The 24,596-nt window shown below is 33.7% G+C and overlaps 3 protein-coding genes across 3 annotated transcripts; 1 reads left to right on the top strand and 2 right to left on the bottom strand.

Annotated features, from left to right (window-relative positions):
- Nucleotides 1-1,124: 1,124 nt before the first annotated feature.
- Nucleotides 1,125-2,582, top strand: LOC129320945 (transcription factor IBH1-like 1). The gene is made up of 2 exons (XM_054966632.1): nucleotides 1,125-1,304; nucleotides 1,777-2,582. The coding sequence occupies exon 2, from the start codon at nucleotides 1,778-1,780 to the stop codon at nucleotides 2,291-2,293; it is 516 nt and encodes a 171-aa protein (XP_054822607.1). The 5' UTR covers nucleotides 1,125-1,304; nucleotide 1,777; the 3' UTR covers nucleotides 2,294-2,582.
- A 1,958-nt stretch (nucleotides 2,583-4,540) lies between these two features.
- LOC129320349 (uncharacterized) lies at nucleotides 4,541-7,476 on the bottom strand. The gene is made up of 5 exons (XM_054965768.1): nucleotides 7,143-7,476; nucleotides 6,666-6,821; nucleotides 5,831-5,926; nucleotides 5,574-5,694; nucleotides 4,541-4,926 (listed from the first exon to the last, which is right to left on the bottom strand). The coding sequence occupies exons 1-5, from the start codon at nucleotides 7,434-7,436 to the stop codon at nucleotides 4,763-4,765; spliced, it is 831 nt and encodes a 276-aa protein (XP_054821743.1). The 5' UTR covers nucleotides 7,437-7,476; the 3' UTR covers nucleotides 4,541-4,762.
- Nucleotides 7,477-15,160: 7,684 nt separating this feature from the next.
- On the bottom strand, nucleotides 15,161-20,514 carry LOC129320688 (E3 ubiquitin-protein ligase XBAT32). Its single transcript, XM_054966244.1, is given in 12 exon segments — nucleotides 15,161-16,256; nucleotides 16,348-16,436; nucleotides 16,968-17,108; nucleotides 17,890-17,939; nucleotides 18,069-18,127; nucleotides 18,605-18,765; nucleotides 18,863-19,032; nucleotides 19,151-19,222; nucleotides 19,315-19,346; nucleotides 19,349-19,373; nucleotides 19,466-19,903; nucleotides 20,085-20,514. Coding segments are annotated over 11 exon segments (1,518 nt in total). The 5' UTR covers nucleotides 19,661-19,903; nucleotides 20,085-20,514; the 3' UTR covers nucleotides 15,161-15,732.
- Nucleotides 20,515-24,596: the final 4,082 nt, after the last annotated feature.

Raw genomic sequence — 24,596 nt, 5'->3', positions numbered from 1 at the left:
AAATCAGTTGAAACATGTATATTTGGGAAAATTAATTTGCATGTGCTTATAGTTTTCCTCAATTTTAAATTAAGTCTCTATAGTTTTTATTCTCGTACTTTAATAATAACAATTAAAATTTTAATGGACCATTTCAAAAGGACATATATAGTTGAAAAAAAAAATCATAAGAATTATCCAATTATCTCATATATTTTATATAAGTAGAGTTTCTAAAAAATACTTTATACTGTGAACCAGAATGAATATATAAGGAATAAAATTATAATGGACCATTTCAAAAGGATATATATATATATATATATATATATAGTTGAAAAAAAAAATCATAAGAACTATCCAATTAACCTCACATATTTAGATAGATAGGGTTTTTAAAAAATACTTTACATTGTAAACCAGGATGAGAATAACAAAGAATAGTGTTATTTTAGCTTGATTGTAATATAATAATTTTTGCTCGAGCTATTTCAATGGGATATATACTATGGACAATACGAATCATATCCTTACTCGTGTTAACACGCATGTACATGTGCGTGTGCACAATTCTAATTTTTTATAATAAAAAGTTCATATGAGTTAGTTTAGAGCATATTAGAATCAGGTTTTGCTTTTCAATTTAAAGAGCTCTTATATAAAAATACTTATTGCATATTGTTCACCAATAACATCTTTACATTGTAAGTGTGATTTGATCTTCAGTCTCATAGACTACGAGTAAAATCCTTACAATTAGACTAATGGTGATTGACGATCCTAATTTAATGTAAGAATAATTTAGTTTGTGATACATGGGAGAATGGCATCAAGTTGTCATCGAGGGGTGGGGACACATGTAGTGTAAGAATAATGCTTTGACGTGATTCGTATTTGAGAGAGGTTGTTGTTCGTATTGGAAGACTAAGATACAAATGTTGGGTTTTCATTACTTGAAGGTTCGCCTTTTATTGTACATGTATATGCTTTTACCGTATGCTAATCCCCAATACCTTGTGCTTTTTAACATTATTATTCTCTTAGGGTTTTGGCAGTGGGCCCTACCCTCCATGTGCCACCATGTGCCCTGTCTCTGTTTCATGGCCCCGCCACTATCCTCCCTTCTAGCTACCACATAAATTCCCTCCCTCTTCCGTTCTCTTCCTTCTCATTCTTTCTCTCTCTTCTGCTCCTTTTCCCCCTTCCTCGCTTCTCTCTTCTCTTCTTGTATACTTCCATTCCCTTCTTCTTCTTCTTCTTCTTCTTCTTCTTCTTCTTTTCTCATCCACTGTTATCTCTGACTCTCCTTCAAGATTTTCACCAAGGTATTCATTATGCCCCCTCCCCCTTTTTGCGTTTTGAATCGCAATAAGTGTCGTTTCCATTACATGTGATGTTGGCAATTATCTCACAAATTTACTTGATATGGTTTTCTAGCTGTAATAATTGTGATTATCTTGTTCTGCTAACGAGATGAAAAATATGCATCGTCTTCCCGTGATTTCTGCAATTTGAAACACTGCTAGCTTTTGAATATATTTTCTTTAAATGAAAAAGGTAATAATAATTGTGAGATGGAATCATTTAAATGAAAAGGTAATATAATTGTGAGATGGAATCATGGTGGAAGTTATATATTTTACTTATTATATGTACCATCCTCTTACTACAGAACCTAAAAAAGCTAAACCTAAGAAACCTCAAAAAAAGTCGTCTTATCTGAGATGTTCTACTTTGTTACTGTAATCGCATGAGTTTTCTTTGTGATCTGACGCCATATCTCAAATCTTTGAGCAGAATGCGAAAGCCCAGTTCTCTGAAGCGAGAATTCCTCTGGAAATGGATCAAGGGTCTTCGAAAATGCAGATCGTTGAAGAAGAACATGAGCTTCTTAGAGAGAAAGAAAGCCATCAAGCTTTCTGCAGATTTAGCTATGGCTTCAACCCGGAACGGAGCCACACGGTGGAGCCGAGCCCTTATAGCCGAAGCTTCCTCGCGAGATGAGAACAGCTACAACAAAATCCTCACAGAGCAAATAGTGGGCTCGCCGGAGAACCAGCGGCTGAAAAAAGGGAAGGTTCTGGTGAGTACGACATCGTCATCTGGCCTCTGCAGAACGAGGAAGATCTTGAAACGTAGCCGTATGGTGCGCAGAGTAGTGATGAAGAAGAAGGCAGTGTCAAGAAAGGTGACGGCGAGTTGTATGCGAAAGAGGCTGGTTCAGAAGAGAACGAGAAAGCTCAAGAGTCTGTTACCAGGAGGAGAATCCTTGGATGATGACGTGGTTTTGATCGAAGAAAACCCTAGATTATAACAATCTCTGAGAGCTCAAGTTGAAGTCATGCGATGTCTGGCCACTGCTTCAGAGCTCATCAGATTCGTAAAAAATGCATAAATCAACTTATAAATGTAGCCATTAATTAATTTAGCTTCTTTAATCTTTATCAATATATATAGTATACATATAGCTACATATTTTCTTGTTCTCTTTTCTATGGACGATATTAAGCGAGAAGGAGGAAAGAGGCCTCTCGGCAATTATATATGTACAGAACAGTGGAAACATATGCAACTGTCAATCAAAGCATTTTGGTTTTCCTCAAGCTTGAGTTTAATTTTGACTGTCTGTGACTGTGTCTATATATATATATATATATATGTATGTATTTGATTTGATTCTTCAAACTTTCTTATACTTTCTTTACATCATCAAGTGAAGAAGTCAAGAAAGCAATGGATGACATCAAATTAATCAAATCGATGCCGGTAGAAATTCAATCTATTGCATTAGATTTTTTATCATATGAAGAGCTTCTATATTCTTTATGTCTTGATATTCTTGATATTGTTACTATATTCTTGTCAATATTTTATGTGATTATGATAGTATAGGATCTAGGGATCTAATAAACTTAATGTACAAATGTAAGAAAATTGAGTTAATTAGGATACATATCCAAATGATTTGAGCATGTCAAACTCATTAGTATATGCATGCTTACGTGTTATGATTGATTTGGCACACCTTTTTTTTCTTCCATAGTTTGGCTGGCGTGTTCTATTTGCAGTATTATAGTGGATATATTATGTACAAGCGACAATGATGTTTTCTCTAATTAATCTGGTTTTATCAAACAATCTGGTGGTGTGTGTTTGCATTATTGAAGAAATATACTCAAAAAAAAAAAAGATGGTGTTAAGGCAAGCCGAATTGCCTACTATATGTTCTTTATGCTATACCCATATTATCACAAAGATGCGTTTGCCAAAGCATTATATGTATACATACATAGATATACATACACACATATATGACAAAATTATAATCATTCAAATTCGGGAGATAATAAACACATATAGTGTTAGTAAGTAGTATCTTGCAAGATCCTTATCAGAACCTGGAAAGCTCTGTCCGACCAACGAGATGCATCATTTTAACCACCTAATTATTAGGTTTTTAATTTGTATGGCCATGAGAAGCTTTCAAACTTCAAGTCAGATACATGACCAATCAATATTATTAATATGATTATTAATATAAAAAAATTCATAATTATTTTCCGACAAGAAATCTTTCCCCGAGAAATACTCCCCTGATTTGGAATGCTACCATTTTAATTAGTGCACATAAGCATGTTTTAATAATTTGAATATATGAGTGGAAAGTATAATCATGATCCTCATTAAAATATATAAACTAAAAATATTTCTCAAAGTATATGGACCGTGCTGTCGTCACTTTCTTCATCATAGGTTTGGTGAGCGCACGCCCCATGAAACAGTGGGTGGGCATGTATATTATATATTTGTCATTGCATGGTATTTTATTCAGGGAAAAAACAGTTTTACTGTTTTATCGCAAAACAAATAATGTTCCTAGTATTCTTATGAAAATTATGGTTAACTGCACATACAATGCATCTAATTAATGTTAGGATTGTTCGTCGTCAAGATGACTACGATAGCAACAAGCCCTTCAGTACTTGCAATTTCATAGTTTCTTAGCAATTTAGAATTTATACTCGGTGTTTGCATTAAAAAAAAAAAAAGAATTTATGCCCATTGTTCTGGTCTGAAAAATGACATGTACTGTCTTTAAGTTTTAACTAGCATTGCCTAACAGTAACACAGATTTTGTTATGTTTATTCTGATATATCGCCATATTGATAGTAGATTCTTTTTTTTTGTTTTTTGGGGTAAGGAAACATGAACAAGTGTTGTTTAGGAGTGAAGGCCCAGATTCTAGCCCATATCAAAGAGAACGCTGCTCTAATTTTTTTTTTTTGTCAAAATCCACATAACTTAAGGATGGCGATGGATACAATGATAAATTGATTTCTTGACATAATTTTCACTAAGAATTTAACAACAAACACCGGAAGAATTTTAATCCAATTTAATTTTTATATAAAAGCCGAATACTGCAATTGGCTTTTAAAAAGTTTCTTTTCTCAACAAAATTTTTAGAAAATACTTTCCAAAAATTTATAAGCCCCTCATATTAATTCATGTTTGCTATTTTCAATGGGGGAAAAAAAGAAAACAATAATCCAAACAGACTCAAAATCCAAGTATTTCTTCAACTATAATATTTCAATCTAGTAGCACATAAGAATTATACTCCTTGGTCATCCAGAATTACAACTGAGGATATGACAAAAATTTACATTTGGATTTGGAATGAAAAGGAAGGGGAAAAAATGGAATCTGAATAAAGTGAGTAAAGTAATGAGCTTCTAGTATAGACAGTAAATCAATTTGACAGTAATGAGTACTGTAAGACTAGGCCCTTGAGAGACCTGTCCATAGGAGTAGTCTGCGGGGTCGATCGAGGAACCTGGCTTGCCATGCTGGTTCATCACTTTCATACACAAACCCACTCTTCACATACAATCTCCTAGCTGGTTCGTTGTTCACAGCAACATGCACATACAGATCTGTCATGCCTGAGAAAAATAAAACAACTCCTAAATCTGAATTAGGTGCCCTATTCGACTAGTAAGAGTTCATGTTGATTCATATCCATCTCATGAGAAACACTGTGTCAACTTCAGAACTACATGTTCTTGAGTCTGCTTCTTAGTAGGTCTAAGAAAATAATTGAATTAGATCAGCTAAGCAACAACAATAACGACAATAATAATTTGATACCACATGTATACAATATTCCAATGCTATTTAAAGAAAGAAAATCTCTAAGCTTGACATACGCGCCAAAAAGAACTACAATCATTTCCTTATCCTCCCACATGTGAACGTCCATGACTTTGCTTATTAGGAAAGAAATGAGTAGAACCAAAGAATTTCAAACAAAAAGGAAGTTTTCCCATCGGCACTAGGATATCCTGTTTGCCTCACTGGATTAGAACAGAAGACTCTCTGATATCTATTCAAATCTGACTGCGCAGTGCCTTAATGAACGAATAAGTGTTACAGAACACCAAGCTCCAAAAAATGACAATGGTAATTGGATACTTTCTTTAAAAAAAGAAAAAGAAAAAGTGCATGTAATTACTTAATACTCTTCTTTCAGAAGTGAAAATATTAACAGAAGCAATATTCTATTAAGCATACAGTTTATCATACAAATTACCCCAATCATGAGCAACCATCTTTGCCTTTTCAAGAAGAGCATAGCCCAAACCATTCCTCTGCAACTCTTTAGCAACACATACATTACTGAGGTATGCCCTTGTGACATCAGATCCAATTACCTGACAAATGGATGCGGCATCATTCAAATTAGTAACCACATAATAGTTACAATAAATTCCTGACCAAAATCTAATGAGAGCTCATTTACATGTGTGCGCGTGGTTGTTCATATTAACAATGTTCAGAAACAAGTACCTCTGGCTTTATTCCAGAAATTTCATCAGGCAGGCTGAGGCACTGATTCAAATCTAGTGTACCAACTACAACTCTGTCTTCACCATAGGCAGAAAACTACAAATTTAACTAAAATATAAATAATTTTGTTAAGACACAAGAAACTGAAGACTAATATAAATATCTAGTCAGGCAAACAGTAGAAGCAAATTAAATGTAGATAATATATGATTGCTAAGTCCACAAAGAAATACACTATGATACTAAAACGATGCGCTTGAGGTTGGAGGTTGGAACACAACTATAAGCATATCAGAACTTCATCTATGACCGTCTAATGTATATAAACAGCCTCCAGACTAGAGATTTCCCAGCAGATTGGGAAATGGTACACACACACGCACACCCCCACCCCTACTTCATTATGTTGGCGAACCAAAGTTATGATACAATTAATATTTGAACCGAAGAAACAAAGGTACGACATACTTTCTCCATACCACGCCAAGATTGGGGAGTAAAAGAATAATGGGGTTAGCAACTCTTGAAATTAGGAATCTGCTGGGCTCAGAAGAATGAGACTATTTTATTGCTCAGTTCATTTATGCAAGTATTACTAAATACTAATTTTTCATTCTCTTGTTCCCCATTATGCAGCTTGTTTACTTCCTTGTCAGTGTTCTACTGAATATATATTGGGAGTGTAGCCAATCACCATGCAACGTTGACGTCTATGCATAGGTACTATATGTTAATAAATAACACTCGCCATTAGATATATGCTTAAGTTGGTTGCAGGACATTTATTTGGAAAAGATCAATTGATAGATCAAAAGAATGGACGAAAGAAACAAACCTTACACGCAGAGCATAATTCATTGGAAATGCTATATACATGCGATTCCGGGAGGGAAGCATTTATACAAGAGACTCTTCTGAAGCCAGCTCTCGTCCCCGAAACACGTTCCTTGAGTGCCTCAAATTCGCGGTCAGCCAAGTACTTCATATGATCCTAACAAAACTTAACGAGGATGAAATGAAATCGGGAAAGCAATTATAACCTCAATGATAGAGAAAAAGAAACTGAAAACAACATTCAATCATCAATATGCGCCCCGTTTCAAAAAGATTGATGAGTCACTACACCAATAGGTTCCAAGAACAAGTCCCCCAATCAAGCATCCAAAAAGAAAATGGGAAATTTTAAAGATTATCCCAAAAACCAACTCCGATGGAAATTTAGGATTTGAATCCCAATTTTTCACAGCTTCTGAGTAACTGAGTATGGAAACGAAAAATGTAAATACAAATGAAATGGGAGTAGAGGACTGACTTGAAGGCCGAAAGTGTCGGGGGAAAAGTTGTGGAAGGAACGGACACGGAGGGAGGAAGCGGCCCGGAGCTCGTCTTCATAGAACGACTCGACGAGGGTAAGCAAAGAGGTATCAATTTTGAGGGAGTGTTTGGCACAGACATCAGGGGAAGACGGAGGCATTGCAGAGATGGAATTGAAGGAAGTGAAGCAAAGCCTGGAAATGGAGGAGCAAGAAGAAGAATGAAGAAAATGATTGAAGAGAAAAGGAGAGGGAGGACATGGCGACGAAGAAAGCGAAGAAAGAAGAGCCATTTTGGTTTGGATACCTTTCTTGCTTCCTTCAGTATTCTTTTCTCCCCCAATCCACTCTCCTACTTCTTGTTTTCTACTTTAATAATATCTTCCACGTCATCTCTCTCCCTCACTCCCACGCTCGCACAGTTTTTTTGGGGTCAAATTTTAAGTTACATTAGATGAGTTTAAAATGACACTATTCTATTAATTAGTCCGATTTGAACTGCATTAGGCTAGAATTAGGATAGAATTCTTTTTTTGTACCATGATGGTTCCGTTTGGTTATTAAAAAAAATAAAATAAAATGAATTAAAAAATAAAAAAAAAGATGATCAAAAGAAATAGCAAACTATATTAATAAAATAGATAAGTAATTTAATTCATGAGATTGAGAATCATAATTCATAAAATTTTTTAAAGTGTGATAATTCTTACATTTATAATATATAAATCAATAAATTTTATTATATTTAATGTAAAGAGAAAGGGTTTTTGTATTATATTTTTAATCAATTCCATCTCACCTTTTAAATGACGAAACAAGACCTATGTGATTAGATTGTATCGAAAAATTATCAGATTCAATTTAGAATAGGTACTTCAAAAATATTTTTTAACATTTGCACAAATTGAAATATAGAACATTAGGCTTAGAAACTCAAATAATTATAACTTCTTCTACCATGACCAATATCCGATAATAAAATTAGGATGAAATATTATTCCTGATTTTTCATCCATAATACCCAAAACTTAAGATCTTATTTAAAGGGTTTTTTTTTTTGGCCAACTATTCTTTGTTCCAAAAGCTATTTTAGGAAAATAAAATTCCTTTGTGCACATCAATTAAGCAGCATGGGTGGACTTGGAAAGTAATTTAACTTGCACGATTTTCCAAAAAAAAAATGTGAGCTGGGGGTGTTTGTGGGGAGTGGAAGTGGCTCTAGAAATATTTGGATTCAATTGTTATTTATAATAATTATGAAAATTTAATTATTTCTTAACATATAATCCTCCTTTACATGCATTGATAAAAACTTAAAAAAAGCAATAATATATCACTTTGATGAACTTCTCCCGCATTACCTTTTTGTTTTTTTTTTTTTTTTTTTGTGGCCAAATCCCACATTACCTAAATTTCAGGTAAAAACGCTCCAATATAATTCGGCCGAAGCTGATTATTAAAATCCAATCCTCTAAGTTAATTTGCGTGAAAAAAAAAAGAGTTTTTATGCAAATAAAGTACTAGGATAAAATTTCAAGAAGATATTATGCAAATTGCCTTATTACCCATTCATACTTGCGAGACTCTTGATAAGAAAAATAGAGTTTTTTTTTTTTTTGGGAAACGATGGATGAGAAGATAAAGGTTCACCTAGTTTTTTGGCACGATGCCTGCGTGAATAAACAACAAAAGGGGTTAGGGTCACCACAGGCTAGATATCAAAATCAAGTTTTTTTTTAACGAAACTGGATTAATAGCTTATGACTAAGAGAGTCTTTGTGGGTCAAAGTTGTTAGAGGTAAATATAAGTGTGGAATTGACTTGATTCCACGTATCAAAAGGACCATCCAAGTTCTAACACCTGAGATGGAATTAAATCAACGTAGGACAAAGTCAAAAAAGGAACTAAACTGGTTAATGGTGACTAAGATTTACGCTGGTGGTGGGAAAGGGATGGGAACTTCTCAATAAAGTATGCTTATAACAAGATTTGAGACAGTGATTCCAATAAAAAACTGTGCATGGGAGAGTCTTTAGGAATTGAAAGTCCCATAGAAGTGCAAATCTTTTATGTGGCTTGTCTTCCAAAATTGACTTCTTACCAGTATGGCAAGACAGAGAAGAGGCATGCAAACAGATGGAATGTGTTCTTTGTGTAAAGATAAGGCTTAAAAGCATGTTTCATGTTCTCCGTGATTGTCCCCTTGCTGCTAGTTACTGGTGTAAAGTAGTAAATACAAGACAACAGTTTGCTTTCTTTAGGCTAGACCAGGATCTATGGCTGAAATGGAATTTCAAGGATGCAAACTAGAGAAAGGAGTAGGGTTGGGTAGTGAAGTTCACAATTAGCTATTGGGCTATATGGAAAGGAAGGAACGATTGTATTTTTTATGGTAGGAATATCTTTATTGAAGCGCTCTTTGCTTAGGTAAATGTTAGGCAATCGAATATGAAGGTTATTTAGTCAAGGTTGGCAAAAGTCAATATCATGGGGAGAATAGAGCTTTAAAGTCATTCAAGATGGAGACCTCCACTAGAGGTTTGGGTCCTTTTAAATGTTGACAACACCCAATTATAATTGTTACGGTAAGGAGGATGTGGAGGTATGTTTAAGGATCACACAAGGATGTTATTGGAAGGTTTCATATACAAGTTTGAATGCTTGATAGTTTGATGATCAAGCTGTGGGCAATTCTTATAGGACTTAAAATCATTTGGGACTCAAGCCATAGACAAATAATTTTGGAGTTAGATTCTCTTAAAGTTATTAACTGCATCACTAGTGAAGATCTTGTACTTATCATGATAGACATGTCATCAAGGAAATCCAATTGATGCTCAAACGTGATTGGGAAGTCTTGGTACAGCATTTACTTATAGCCGGTAATTTGAAAGGGATGAGCTTAATTTAGGTTAGGCTTGAAGCATCCTATCCTCTTAAAAAAAATTACATAACTAAGCCGATCGTAACTTTTTCCGGCCGAGTTTGGACTTGGCAAAAATTACCAACTCTATATAGAACTGGAAATTCTAACAATTGGGCTCAATTTAGACTGAGCTTATTTGTATCGGGTTTAAAGTATCTTACATTCTTAAAAAAGCCTATATAGTAAGCATGACTTTAACTTTTTATGGGCTGATTCGAGCTAATCCATCAGACTTGGCCCAAATTACTAGTTCTATATTTGTGTAGAGACAAAAACTATGTTTCAAATTACCTCACTAAACAAGCTCTGAATGGATGGCCTAGTCTTTTTAAATTTCATTCTGCTTCTTTAGCTGTTGCTAAGCTTATGGCTTTAGATATTAATAATTTGTTCAGCACTTTGGCTGAGTCCTCCTTTATTAAAAAAAAATCAAGATGTTATGTTGTGTCCATCAACTTCGAATTTTGACTGCTTAATGAAGTAATCAATATTAATTTGTAATCATTAGCTATTTATTAATATAAAAGATACAAATAAATTGCTTATTCATGAATAATAACAATGCGACGAACGTATTTTCAAACTCATGGGATGCCAGATAGTAGGGGTGTTCACGGGACGGAACGGGACCGGGACACCCCCATCCCGTGTCTCGTCCCAAAAAAAGATTGTGACTAAAATTTGGTCCCATGTCCCGTCCCGTCTCAAAAGTCATCACATCCCGTTAGGAGTTAGGGCGGGACTTAGGCAAGATTAGGACATATCGATAAATCGGATAATATAGGAGAAAGACTTGGACAATCATGTTCACTAAAATTTTAAATCATATAATTTATTAAGTTTAAAATTAAAATAACACAAGTACATAAATCACAATAATTTAAAGTTAATTATTGAATTATATTAATCATAACTATACATTATAATAGTAAATGCAAGTGATCTTTAGGTTATAAGAGCAGTAACAACAGGCAAGTTAGGCACAATATCAAATTATTGTTCTTCTACTTTAATGGAGATGTACTTAGTTAATTATTCTTCTAAAAATAAAGTAAGAAGTACGTTATAAATAAAATTTATTAAATATATAGATATAAAAATAAATTATATTAATATAATTAATATATTATAAAGAAAGGTATCATCATGTTTACTCAACGTGATTAAAATTATCAATATAAAAAAATTTTAGTTTTAAATAAGAATTGCAAATATTAAAATTATAATTGATATAATTAATATAAGTATAAATTGTATTAATATAATTAATATACTTAAAATAAAAAAATAATATATATATATATATATATATTCGGGACGTCCTATCCTGATGATAATCTCATGTCCTATCCCGTCTAGTAAAGTCTGTCCCAATTATTTTTGGGTCGAGATAAAACCCATCTTGAAATGATCGAGATAATATTAAGCTAATCGAGACGGATCCAAGCTAAACACTCCTACCAAGTAGTATAAATAAAATTTCAGTTTCATAATTTCAACATATTTTTTCGCTAATACTGTATTAGTATTGTTACATGCAACTTCCTGTGTAAAAAGTTTGCATTCAACTTTCTCCTTTTTGCTAGGAAGAGAATACAAAAATAATTAAAAATTTGAAATGAAACTCTCACTTTATTCATAAGTGCACGGATTCGAATCTGATTTCTGAAGCTATCCAGAAATTTGTTTTATGGAGAGTCCTTTCCAATAATAAAAATGATCTTTTACCGAACAAAAATCACCCACATACTTGTTGAATTGATGTGGCTGAATGTAAAAGTCTCTGATTAGGCCTATTAAGATGACCTTTTAGTAACTTTTTTTTTGCCAGATTTTGTTACTCCCTCTGATTTTCATTACAAGGCTTTTATTAACTACTTTGCTTAGACTAAAAAATTTGGTTAAAATTAGCTAAATATAAATAACTTTCATGCTGTTCAAATTTCCCTTAATCAAATTATAAAATAAAAAGTGAGGGGAGTTATTTGAATGAAGTTTGTTTGGTATTTTGGAATGATATTTTGAAAAGAAAAATGTAACTTGTAGTCTCTAATTTTTTTTTTTTTTAACTATTGATTCAGCCCTTAAACTTTTACTCATTTTGACTCAATTCTTATAATTTATTGAGTTAAGAAATTATTTGGATTGCATTAATTTGAGTTAAAAAATTATATAATGACTGAATTATTTCAAATTAAAGAAGCATGAGCATAAAGTTATATTTCAAGCCAAAACACAAAATTGACAGGAGAGAAAGTTCAGATACAAAAAATATATTTCATCAAACTTGATAAAAATTTATTGCATGAAGAAGAGACGTTTATAAACAGAACAGATATGGAAAATTTGACTTGTACAGAGGCTAAAAGACTTGAAGGAATGGAGAGCAAGTAGAATAGACCCAGGCATTGTAATCATTTTGGTGTTTGAAAAATATGGAAAAGAGGAGGAAGAAGGAGGGAGGTAGGTGGTGGACAGTAGGCTTTCAGAAAGAGGAAGAAAGAATTAAAGAATGAGAGAGCATGAAGATTGAAGCAGCGGCACAGGACAGCATCAGCATGGCACTGTTGGGGCTGCATGATCTTATGTTTGTCTTACGTAGTTCAATGGTCGAAAGAGATATGACTCTGCCCCTCACTTTACCTCCCTGCTGGATTCCCATGTCTTGTCCCATCACTCGCTTCCCATTCTTCTTTTTTACATTAACAATATTCCATAACCCTCTCTCACCTCTATTAGTATAAGTACCGAGGCTGGCAGAATCATTTCAAAAACCATCATTTAGGTGAGAGCAAGACCGGACAAGATATTAATTTAAGGGTTAATTGTTAAAATTATAATTAAATTATGATCAAATTATTTATAAACAAATCATTTTGTTAAACATGTCAAGACATAGATCTAATAATTTACTAATTATTTACTTCACCTAATTTTTATAACATGAATAGAATAAGTACTTTTAACGTATAAATTTTACCTTATTTGGAAAACTCTATCCACTACACTTTGGTATTTTTTTCAAGACATTAATCTTTCAATAAAAATATTAACATCATGAACACCCTTAAAAGAAGAATTCATCTGAAATGATCAACAAGTGAAAGAGCACTTTAAATTTATAAATCCTGCATTATTTATAAGGCTATTTAATGTGGAATTAATAACACCCTCCTCCTTATAGTCCTCTCTCCTCCAAAAATTCTTCCTTCTATTCATTCCACTCATTTCGTTTGATCATCTTTCTGTAGTATTGCGTGATCCTCGGTCTGTTTATCAGTTTTCTAGCTTCTTGTTATGGCAAAGGCCTTAATAATATACCAAGGCAGAGTATTATCCCCCTATTGCATTTAAGTTCGGTTCCTTGTTCGAGTCAGCAACCATGTGAGTGTATAAGAGGATCTATAATAATAATAAAAAATTAATCTTTTAGTCCTCAACTTTTAATTCACTAATAATTTAGTTCTTCAACTATAACTCACTTATTACTAAATCCCTCAATTTTTAAATCACTTACAAATTAATCCCTGAACTTTTATTATTTTTTTCATATTAGCTTATATATCACATCAATGAGCAAGAGGAGGGTATTTTAGAATTAATACATGATATTTTTTTATCCCTCTTATTTAATAAGAAATTTTTTAAAAAAATTAAAAAATAAGGACCGAATTATAAGTGAATCAAAAGATTAAGAGACTGAGTTGCAGCGAGTTATAGTTGAGGAAATTGAGTCACAATGAGTTATAGCTGAGAAACTGAATTACAAATAAGTTAAAAGTTGATAAATTAAAAGATTAATTTTTTTTAATAATAATAACAGAATCCCACGAGGACCTGTGAGGTTATGGCGAGAAGAGAAGAGATTAATAACCTTTCATTTATTTTCTCTTCCGCTTTATCAATTTGGCAGTACGTATTTTACCATTCTCTTGTAAGAATTGATTACGGCCATGCCCCTTACTGTTTCAACTCTCAACCCTATTGGCTTTCCTGGAAACTCGACTCGAAGTTCCCACGCATACAAATATATATGTTGTGTTTTCTTATTGTACGTGTTCTTTTTCAATAATTTACTTACGTGACTGAGGGGGTAAAAGATGTGAAGACAGAAGCTAAGCGCAGACAGAGATGGTCAAGTCACATTGCTTAATGCTTATGCGTACTTTATGCTTTCTTCTCTCACATCACTTCCCATTTTTTCTTTCTTTCATGAAAACCAAACATGACCTCTCGCTGGAGCAGAGAAAGAGACAGAGGACGAACAGGCGACACATCAACACCGAAAGACTCATTAATTCAAAGGTTCTCTCTTATGGGTCCACAAAACTAGAAACATTTTTGGAATGCTTTTGCACTCTCTTGGGTTTCTTATTCCGGACCTTCTCTTATTTCACCATATTATCAACCCCATTCCTTCTTTCCCATTTATATCACTTCACTCTTCAAAATCTCGTCTTTAGAGTCCCTTCACATGCTTTTCGCACTTTCAATCATCCTTTGTCTCTCCCATGGCAGCACCGGTGACATTGGCAGTATCTACTTCAACAAACGTAGACTGAAGAAGCAGAAGATGGTGGCGGGGCTTGTGGTGGCGATATCCCAATTGAGCTTTAACTGTATGAATTTATTTTTTTCAAATAAAATTTTTCTTTTCTTGACCTTGCAAGACTTGTAAGCTCTTGCAAGTTTGGTGCCATAGCTTGGTATTCCATTTCTTTCTTGATAGTTTATTTTCGTCCTGTCAGTCACTCCCAACTTAATACTTCTCTGCTATTCCTCCTGAGCTTTCGGCTTTAATCTGGTCATACGAAATGGCATCCATGTAAGCGGTTTTCTGATTATTAGATATGCATATACAGTAGTTTGATCTAGTTTTCCTCTTCTCATCCATGTGTTCTTTGTATTTCTCATCTTCAACCCAGTGGGGTGTGTGTGTGTGTGTGTGTGTGATCCAACTTTCATGCACATTAATCTTGTTAGAAAAGGCCAAGCATAATACAAACAATAACAGTAAGTAGACGCGTACATGTGACGTAAAGTTAAATGCAGAGAACGAAAGTGTGTTATCTTCGAAGAAAACATCTTAATTTCAGATAAAGTAACACTTTGAGATTGTAACATGGTAAAAATTTACAGATAGACTTCAATATGCTAAGCTTGACACAGAGTTCTTCAGAGTACCGCGAATGCACATCTTTGGCATTTGCGTGTTTTAATCCTAAACAGCAAAAAGCTTTAGTGATAATTTAGAAGAAATTGTTGGTAACAAACCCCAAAAAAAAAATATATGCGCTGTAATTTTGACATAGTCTTGAAGACCACCACAGAAATTTGCAGAAGATGGCTGTGAGAGAATTATATATATAAGATGCATCTAACCAGGAGGTTTCTCACATGGCAAACACCACATGCACATGTAACACACTCTGAACAACTTCTCCGCACTACGTAAATTCATCCTCAACTTGTGAGTGAACTTTGTCGAAAAAAGAAGCACTTTTTTCTCTGCTGAACAAATGGGTGGTATTGTATTTACAAGCCAATATGGACTATCAACAGAGGTTTGGAACTTTGCATAATGGGGCTTTAAAGGACTCTTAGGCTGGGCACTGCTAAAATTTGTGGAACAAATGAAGGAAAAGAGAGACCCAAAACGAAATCAGCATCCATCTCCAGTGGCAACAGACTGATTCAGTGAACAAAACCAAGATGATGACTTTCTTCCCTCTTGGGCAGAAGATGTTCTTCTAAAACCAGAACCGGAACATCGAGGTGAGTGGCTCCTCAGACTCCGGTTAGGAACCACCGAGGAGCTAACATCAGCTCCTAAGCACAGGCTTGAGTTGAGTTTGAATGAAGGGAACTTCTGGCAGCTTAGGGAGCGAAATGATGCAGAGTGGGAAACTCGGTGTGTTGGTTTGCAAAATGGGATTTTCATGTTGGTCGGCTCCTCCTCCGGCTCCAATATCTCGCTGGAACAGGTGCAGAACGCTAGGGACAAGTTCGTGATCCTCGAGACATCCTTCACCAACGGTCTTGTGTCTAGAAGCTTGACATATGACACAATGCCATGCCGACAAAGTGGACACGCAATTGAGCCTGGTGGTCCTTGATTCGTTGTTGAAGCCGAGTTTGTTGAACAAAGATACAAGGCGCATTGTGTGCAGAACTCATGGTCACAACCTGCATGTCAAAGGTGTAACATTTATGTATGTGACCACTCGAAGTTTTCTCCTTCAAAGATGCAAATTTGTCAAATTTTAAAAACATATACCTTCTACAGCTACCATACATTTCCTTTCCAAACAAACAGAACATGGATCAGAACATGGTGCTGCTGTTTCAACCCTCCATCCACATTCTCTGTTAAGGATCGTAATGATAGAAATTAGTCTCAGTAACAACCCTTCAAAAAAGTCCATGTTTAAGGTTGGTTAACTTGCTTAATAGAATCAAGTGAATAAAATATGAAGCTAACTATACACCTTAATTTCACAAAGCTTGTCGCTTAGTCAGTGAGAAAGATGCTAGCACAAATGAATTGGCAGAGTACTCAGTTCAACAAATTGTGTTACTAATAGTCCAAATGGAAGAATTTTTACATATCTAACGTGTAGTCTAATCTTGGTGACTTGGCATGAAAATAGCAGCACTAAAAAGGACTTAATTTATTTAGTTAGAAACCTAACTACATAACCAAAAGAAATGAGACAAAATTCTCATGGCTTACATGCGAGCAATGGTATTTGCCTCTAAGGATCCCAAATTGGAAAATTCCATCAAGAACTGTCTAAATGAGCATTCTCGTGTCTCATTCTCAGTCTAAATCCATTAAAAGAATCATGTATAAACAGAGGGGAAAAATTTGTTGAAATGGTAAATGACTAGGCATACCTAGCAATTTTCACAATGCTCATAAGTGGAAGAGATAAATATGGCGAAGGAAGAACTTGCAAGTCTTCTTCTGGTCCATTGGTCAACATGTTCTCGAGCCAATTTCTATGCCATGAACGAGCAACCATCAAGGGGGTCCATCTTCAAACCAAAGAACATGTCAGGAGTGAGCTAGCAAATTTAAAACTCAGATAAACAAGTGCCTGAAACAACAGTATAGATTGCAGGTTTCCTCATCAAGATGCAACAACAGAACATTATATGCACAAATGTAAAAGTTGAGTAGAGCGGTTTTTTTTTTTGATTGAGAACATAGATAAAAAGGAACATGTTGAAGAAGCGATTAGTATCGATTAATATCTCAGCTGACAATAAATATGCCAACTCTTGATCGGTTAGACCCAAATCACATTGATAGTATCACTCAATCCTGGGCAATGATGATGATTGTCCTCTAAATTCTAGGCCAAGTGATTTTCAAGCTAAACCTACCAGGCAAGCGCCTCCTAATGATTAATTCTCAAAGAACAACATCCCATCCCATCAACAATACGTGCAAGCATGGCAACATGAATCATCCAAAATTCAGAACTTCAAGAATATATTCAGCTTAAGCTTCTGCTGAAACGCTTAGTGATTGTTTTGCTCCTTGGGCAGATTATTCAATTTCTTATTAACTACAGGGACTACAATCCCATCCCATCAACAATACGTGAAAGCATGGCAACATGAATCAATCCAATTTCAGAACTTCAAGACAGCTTAAGCTTCTGCTGAAACGCTTAGTGATATGGTTTTTGCTCCTGGGCAGATTATTCAATTTCTTATTAACTACAGGGACTACAATATTCAAATCTTTACCCTGATAGACAGTATATATGATATAATCACACGTACAAAACTAGCTGAGACATTTGAATACATACCCTTTGCATTTTCAGCAGTTAGACTGGCACCTTTGAGAATCAAAAGCTGAAGCAAACAAAAATTACAAAACCAGGGTAAAAAAAAGAATGGAAAAGAAGTTTATCCTTTAATTATAGACATTTTTTTCTTTTTTTCTTGCAAGTTCATTAGGAAGAAAAATCATTAGAAAAATACTTGACAGCATTGTGCATTCCCACCACACGCAGCATAATGGAGGGGAGTGCTACCGGCACCTGCAAGTAAGAATAGACACAGTTCGTAGAAGCAAAGTGATAAAATCATTCCATTCTGGTTAACTTTATGATCTTAATTTATACTTCAATATTGTGAGCCATATTTTCTCAGCACAAGGGGCTAAATTTAAGTGTTAAGAATGGATTCCCAAATTTCATCAATGATTTTGTTCTTATATAAGAAGGAATATTTAACTGCAATATCTCTCTATGCAGATTAAATTTAAGAGATTTATTACAAGATGCTGACATAGGGATACTTTGTCTTGTTAACTTCAAAATATTTCTTTAATACGCAAAATTATATTCTGTTTGTTTACTATGACACATGTTTGCTTTTATCATGTTCATATGATATGAACCACTCATTTGGATTTGAAAAGAATTTGATCTCCGGAGTAAATGTTTGATGTCAAAATATCACATTCCTCTTGGGGGGTGGGGGATCACAAAAACCAGAGAATGCCCAAAAATTACCAATTAGATCAATTGTAGTCCCGTCCTCTACAGTAACCTCAGACACAGAAGCTCCCAAGTCTAAGAGTAATTGCACACTTTCAACATGGCCATTCAATGCTGCCATATGCAGAGCAGTGATCCCTCCATCAGAAGTTCTGTTAATTGCCTCGTGAAGACCACTTGGATCCAACAAATGGAAACAAAATGAACTCAATCTAACAGCTTAACATATGATCTATGATCCCAAGAGGATTTCAGGAACAAAATTGAAAGTACCTTTCATCAAAGTCTGGGATCGATTTATGATCGCCCCTCTGTAGTTTACCCCAAAAGTCAGGGATGCTGGGTATGTAGTCTGCAAGGAGAAGACGGATACACCTGGAATGGCCATTTAAAGCAGCCAAGTGCAGTGCCGTACCTCCATTAAGATAATCCGCTTTATGAATCTGCAATCCCATTTCACAAGCAGCTTTTCACCCCTCATTTCATCGAAAAAAGAAAAAGAAAAAAAACTTTAGCTGGCACTATTAAGAAAAGTAAATTGTCCAGGAGTATCAGATTTACATTGGCGTTAAACAGAATCAGGATCTGTACCACCTCCCAGTGACCATGCTGACAAGCTTGCATCAAGGCAGTCTGTTCATATGAACAATCATAACATTCATGCCAAAACACGATGCTTTAAATGTAAAAGAAGAAACCATTCGAGAAAAAGAACATGACTTCACCTGACCCCGATAGTTCCTGAGATTTATATCAAACCAGATTCCAACAAGAGATACACTATCTACGCAGCATTCAAGATACAATCAAGAACAATAACAATTTTCGATCTTGATGGGAGAAATGAGATCAAGTGCATCTGAGAATTGCAAATACCTCGTGGTGGCCATGAGCTGCAGAGTAATGCAGAGGGGAATTGCGAACTCCGAAAGTGGAATACCTCGCAAGACGAGGATTATATTCCAATAAGGCTTTGGCCTCTTGAATGTCGCCATCTCTTGCTGCAGAAACCAATCTCTCCCCAGAGGCTGAACAGCCGAAAGAATTCCCCACAAGGCTTAGAAACCTCATGGCTCCCTCTTAAGCAAATCAGCCCCGTTTAAGAATCAGATTCATAACGGGTCCTATGCTTCACGTCAGAACGATTAGATATCCTCAAAAAGGTAGGTCAAACCTCAATCAATCCGAAATCACTCAACTGAAATCGACATGTCTGCGCAGAGATTCTTCCTTGTTACCAAACTACCAACAACTCCAACGAGGTTTCTGAGAGCCCCAAACGAAATGGTTGTAACGGTCAAAGCCGATCAGTCTCTGTAGTTTTGCCCATACGAACATTTAAGCCAGAGGAAGCAGTTAAGAACCAGAGTGTTAAACTACCCGTTTAAATATTAAATCAATTTTTTCGTAGAGGTTAGTTGATTCCCTCGTGAACTTCGAGAAACCCACTAAACACGCTCAGAAATAAAACAAAATGAAAATAAAACCGATGTACCTTCCGATGAATTTTTGTTGTATCCCGGATCTGCCAAGAGAAACCCTTAGAATGTGATGAATCGAGCAGCTAGTTCCAAATATTCCTTGGAGGAGGAATGAGAAACCCCGAATAGGTATTATCCCAGAAAGAATCAATACGCCCCCTACAGCACCTGGAAAGTGTTTCCTTCAGGTAGGAATGTGCAATGTTGTTGATGAAGGATGAGAAGTCTTGTTTCTGGGGGGATATTGATCAAACCTCCATGAGCCCCCACAGAAAGAAACTTATTTACAGCGATAACGAGAGAGAAGAAAGCGAAAGAAAGATATAATTTTTAATTGGTTTTTTCAATTTTGGTTAAAAGTGGAATTTTGCCAAAAAGAGGGGACAGATGAGAGGCGCAATTGGAGAAAGCAAGGTCTGATGATGATGCGTGAGAGCATGATTGATTGGTAATTATTCGAGAGTCAACTCAGTAGTTGTTTAGTTCCATTTCTTTCTCCGCCCCCTTCCTTTTCGCACCAAAATTTGCAGACCCCACTGTTGCCACCTTCCCGGCTAGCTCATCTTCTATTCATTCTTTAACTAATCTTGATTTGGTTAATCATTTCAAAAGTGTATTTCAATTTCAAGGAAAAAGGTTTTCTTTTTTCTTTTTGTTGGAAATCATCTTGATTCTTGACACCAAATCATGAATTATATTTAATACTCATCTACTTATTTTCTTGTATTAAATCATGACGGTTTAAACCCCAGTTACTATTCCTACTTGTGTTAAAAATGAAGAGAAATGAATCAATGATTATATATGCATGTATGTATGTGATGCCAAGATGAAAACTTGAAGAAACAAGAAGGAAAAGGCTGTCCTGATGAGCAAAGTGGAAGAGAAGCACGATGGATTTAGGCCGACATGTTTGTTCATCAATCATGACTTTTCTTGTGTTGTAATGCGTTGTCTAACCTTACCATTTCATATTTGTGCCCTCCCACTTTGAATCTTTTCTCTTTGTTTATTTACTAGTTTATTCTTGGAATTAATTGAATTTATACAACCGACTATTTGTGTGTATAATAGTCCTATAACTTCTTTGATATCTCCTTTTTTTTCTGGATGAAAAATAATTCCTGTTTTATATTGTTAAAAAATTGCGCGCGACTTGTTTTTTCATGTGAATAATTGCTGTCACTTAATGGAGCCCCAACAAAATAGTATTAGATAAATACGCCAGTCTTCATGGTACACCGAATTTTATCAGGTTTATGGAAACTTAGAAAGATTATTTTATACTCCATGCTATCTGCCAGCGGATTATTCTGACACAATTTCGTTATGACAACAATAAAATTCTTTCGTCATCTGCACATGCATAAAAATTTTGTTATTATTTCCGTGTTGACCTAAATTAATCTTGTATACTGACTTCTCTTGATTTTAGGGTAACTCATTTGTAATATGTTTAATTTATATTTATTACATTTTACCTAGTTTTTGTATTAAACACACAACTATTTTAAATTAAGTTTGTGTATCCATCTCCGTTTTGAATTGAAAGTTGATTACACACACACATAGTATAAATATAAGAAAAAATATATCTGTAAATCCTTATAGTTTGACTCAATTTTTGGTAGGTTTCTACAAGTTATTTAATTTTAATTGAGCTCTTATAGTTTGATTGATTAATTTTTTTTAATCCTCAAAGATTAAAATTAATGATGAATTATTAATTTCACAAAACAAAAATACAACTGGGATATAAAAAAGATTAATTTAATAAAAAAATTGATTTAATATGCTGTTTATATTTTAAATTTTCTATGAAATTTTTTTATATGTATAAAATACATTTAGCAGATAAATTAATTATATAAATTTTGAATTATAAAAAATATGTAATTAATTCTAAATTAATATAATCAGTTAATAAAAATATAAAATTTATTAATTTTTTAAAAGAAAATTTTAATAATTTAACCATCATGGATTAAAAAAATTTATTGATCAACTGTAAGATCTTAATTAAAATAAAATTAACTATATTGGCTTAATTTAAAATTGAGAAAACTATAGTGACTTGTAAATATATTTTTCCAACTATAAAAAAAAGTATGATCAATTGCATAAATACATGGCACTGATCATTGCAATTAATGTGGGTGGTATGGATAACTTGGGTTGAAATTCTGGCAAAAAATATCTTAGGTTAAAACTGTCATGTTGGCATTATTGTACTATAGGCTAAATCCATTTGGCATGGACCGAATGTAAATAACAAAAACAAAAAAAAGTCAACTTACATTCAATGATTGAGCGTTTACTTCAGTGTCAGTGTGCGGCATTGTGTCGTGAACTGGGGCTAACTGGATCCTGCTCCATCGCGCGCGCGCGCGCGTGTTAAAAAAAAAAAAAAATAGATACTGTCACGCATCACTCAACTTACCTTGTAAGCAATTATCTATGTAATATTTTCAGGCCAAGAAAGCTATATATATAATATTTTTGTTTCAATTTACAGGCTTTCAAATATTTAATTTTATTTTTATTAAAGTATATTTTTAATCATTTAATTTTATATAAAATTTTAATTTAATCTTTCATGTTTAATTCAATTTACACACACGGGCGCTCTGTGTGTGTGTTAAAAAAAATAGATATATTCACGCATTATTCAACTTACCTTATAAGTAATTATATATATAATATTTTCAGGTCAAGAAAACTATATATATAATATTTTTGTTTCAATTTACAGGCTTCCAAATATTTAATTTTATTTTAGTTAAAGTATATTTTAATCATCTAATTTTATATAAAATTTTAATTTAATTCTTTAATTTTATAAAGTATCTTTTTAATTCTTTAACCCTAATATTGTTAGTTTTATATGATTATTTTTTGTGTTAATCATTATTATTTAAAAAAATTAAACTTAATTTGTCAACATTTAATAATATTTTGTCAATAATTGAAAGTTTAATGTAAAAATTTATTGAAATAAAATTAACAGTGTTATAATTAAAATGGCTAAAAAATTTTATAAAATTAAAGAATTAAAATAAAATATATATAAAGTTAAAGGACTAAATATATATTTTAGCATTTTATTTTAAAAAAATAAGTTACTTTTATTTAACTCAATAGCTATTGATTTGTTATTATTTTAAATAAACTATAATAATTTTTTTATTGCATTATTTTTTATTAGATACATGTCTCATTTAATTAGAAGCAATCCTAATCCTAGACACTAAATATGTTTTCTTAATATTATATAGATATCATATATTTTTATTCTTTAAACTAGAGTTAATAATATGAGTTAAACCAACCTACCAAAAAAAATGGCAGGTTTAATTGATAAAAGCAAGGCTCACTTTAGATGCGGGTCGGTTTTGGCTTGCACTACTTAATTTGGGTTTATGGTGAGCTAACTTAAGAATTGGCAAGGTTAGTTTGCTTAATTTTTTTTTCTTTTTAAATCCAGGTTGGTAAATTTCAAATGCTAAATTATCAACAAGCAGGCTTCTTGACTGAAGTTTTATTATTCTTACCCTAGAACGAATCCATATATTCCGTTTTTTTAAATTAACAGGTTTGATTGCTTGTGCTTTCATCTACCCATGGCAAGTAATTATATAACTTTAAACCGCGATAGTTGTCACCTGATGCATTGTAAAATCTTGTACCTGTGATAGTCTTGATAATTTACTTTGGAAAGTTATATCTATTGTGCATGTTTCAAGTCGGCCACTTATGTCTTGAAGCGCTGGTGAATTCACTTTTTATTTATAAACTTTTTGTGTGTTTTTTGATACTTTAAAATGAGTTTTATTGTTATTTGAATAATTATTTTTAAAAAAAATCATTTTATTTATATAACCACATGACCTACGACCCTGTGGCGAGCCAACATGCTCACAAGTTGGCTCGTATTACTTACAGGCTCTACCTTAAAAATCATAAAAAGTTTTACTACATGCGGAGTAATTTGCTTTTTTTTTTTTTTGGGTAAAATGCTTTTTTAATTTTGAGATCCTCATAATTAAATCACACACCTGCTACTCTTTTTTTTTTTGGGTGAATGAGGGGAAAATCTCCTCATCTGGTGCTTTATTATGGAAATTGATTGCAAGTTTCTTTGTCCAAGTAACTGCTGATTGAGGGATTTATTGGGTCATCGGAAAAAAATGTATCGTGCTTTCTGGTTCCTAGGGAAATAAACAAAGCTAAATATTGAGCTTAAATGAGTTATATATAATTTTATTAGATTTAGTAAAAGAACTCGTATATTATAAACATGGCAGATGGAACATATGAAATTATACTGACAACAAATTTCAAAAACAAGCATATTTCATTAAGGGCGATTGTTTACAGGTTTAATCTGTTTTGTTGGCCCAATATAGAAAGACTACTATGTTTTGACGTGTGTGGACAACGAAAGGCTCCTAATCCTGCCACCACGATGGGCTTCGTAATGTGCTTGGATTATCCCCGATGTGTTTTTTTTTTTTTGAGGGAATTAC

This window comes from Prosopis cineraria, unplaced genomic scaffold, assembly GCF_029017545.1.
Source record: "Prosopis cineraria cultivar Desert tree isolate PC_DT_omini unplaced genomic scaffold, ASM2901754v1 PC9, whole genome shotgun sequence".
Classification (NCBI taxonomy): Eukaryota; Viridiplantae; Streptophyta; class Magnoliopsida; order Fabales; family Fabaceae; genus Prosopis; species Prosopis cineraria.
This window is presented reverse-complemented; position numbering and strand designations above follow the sequence as displayed.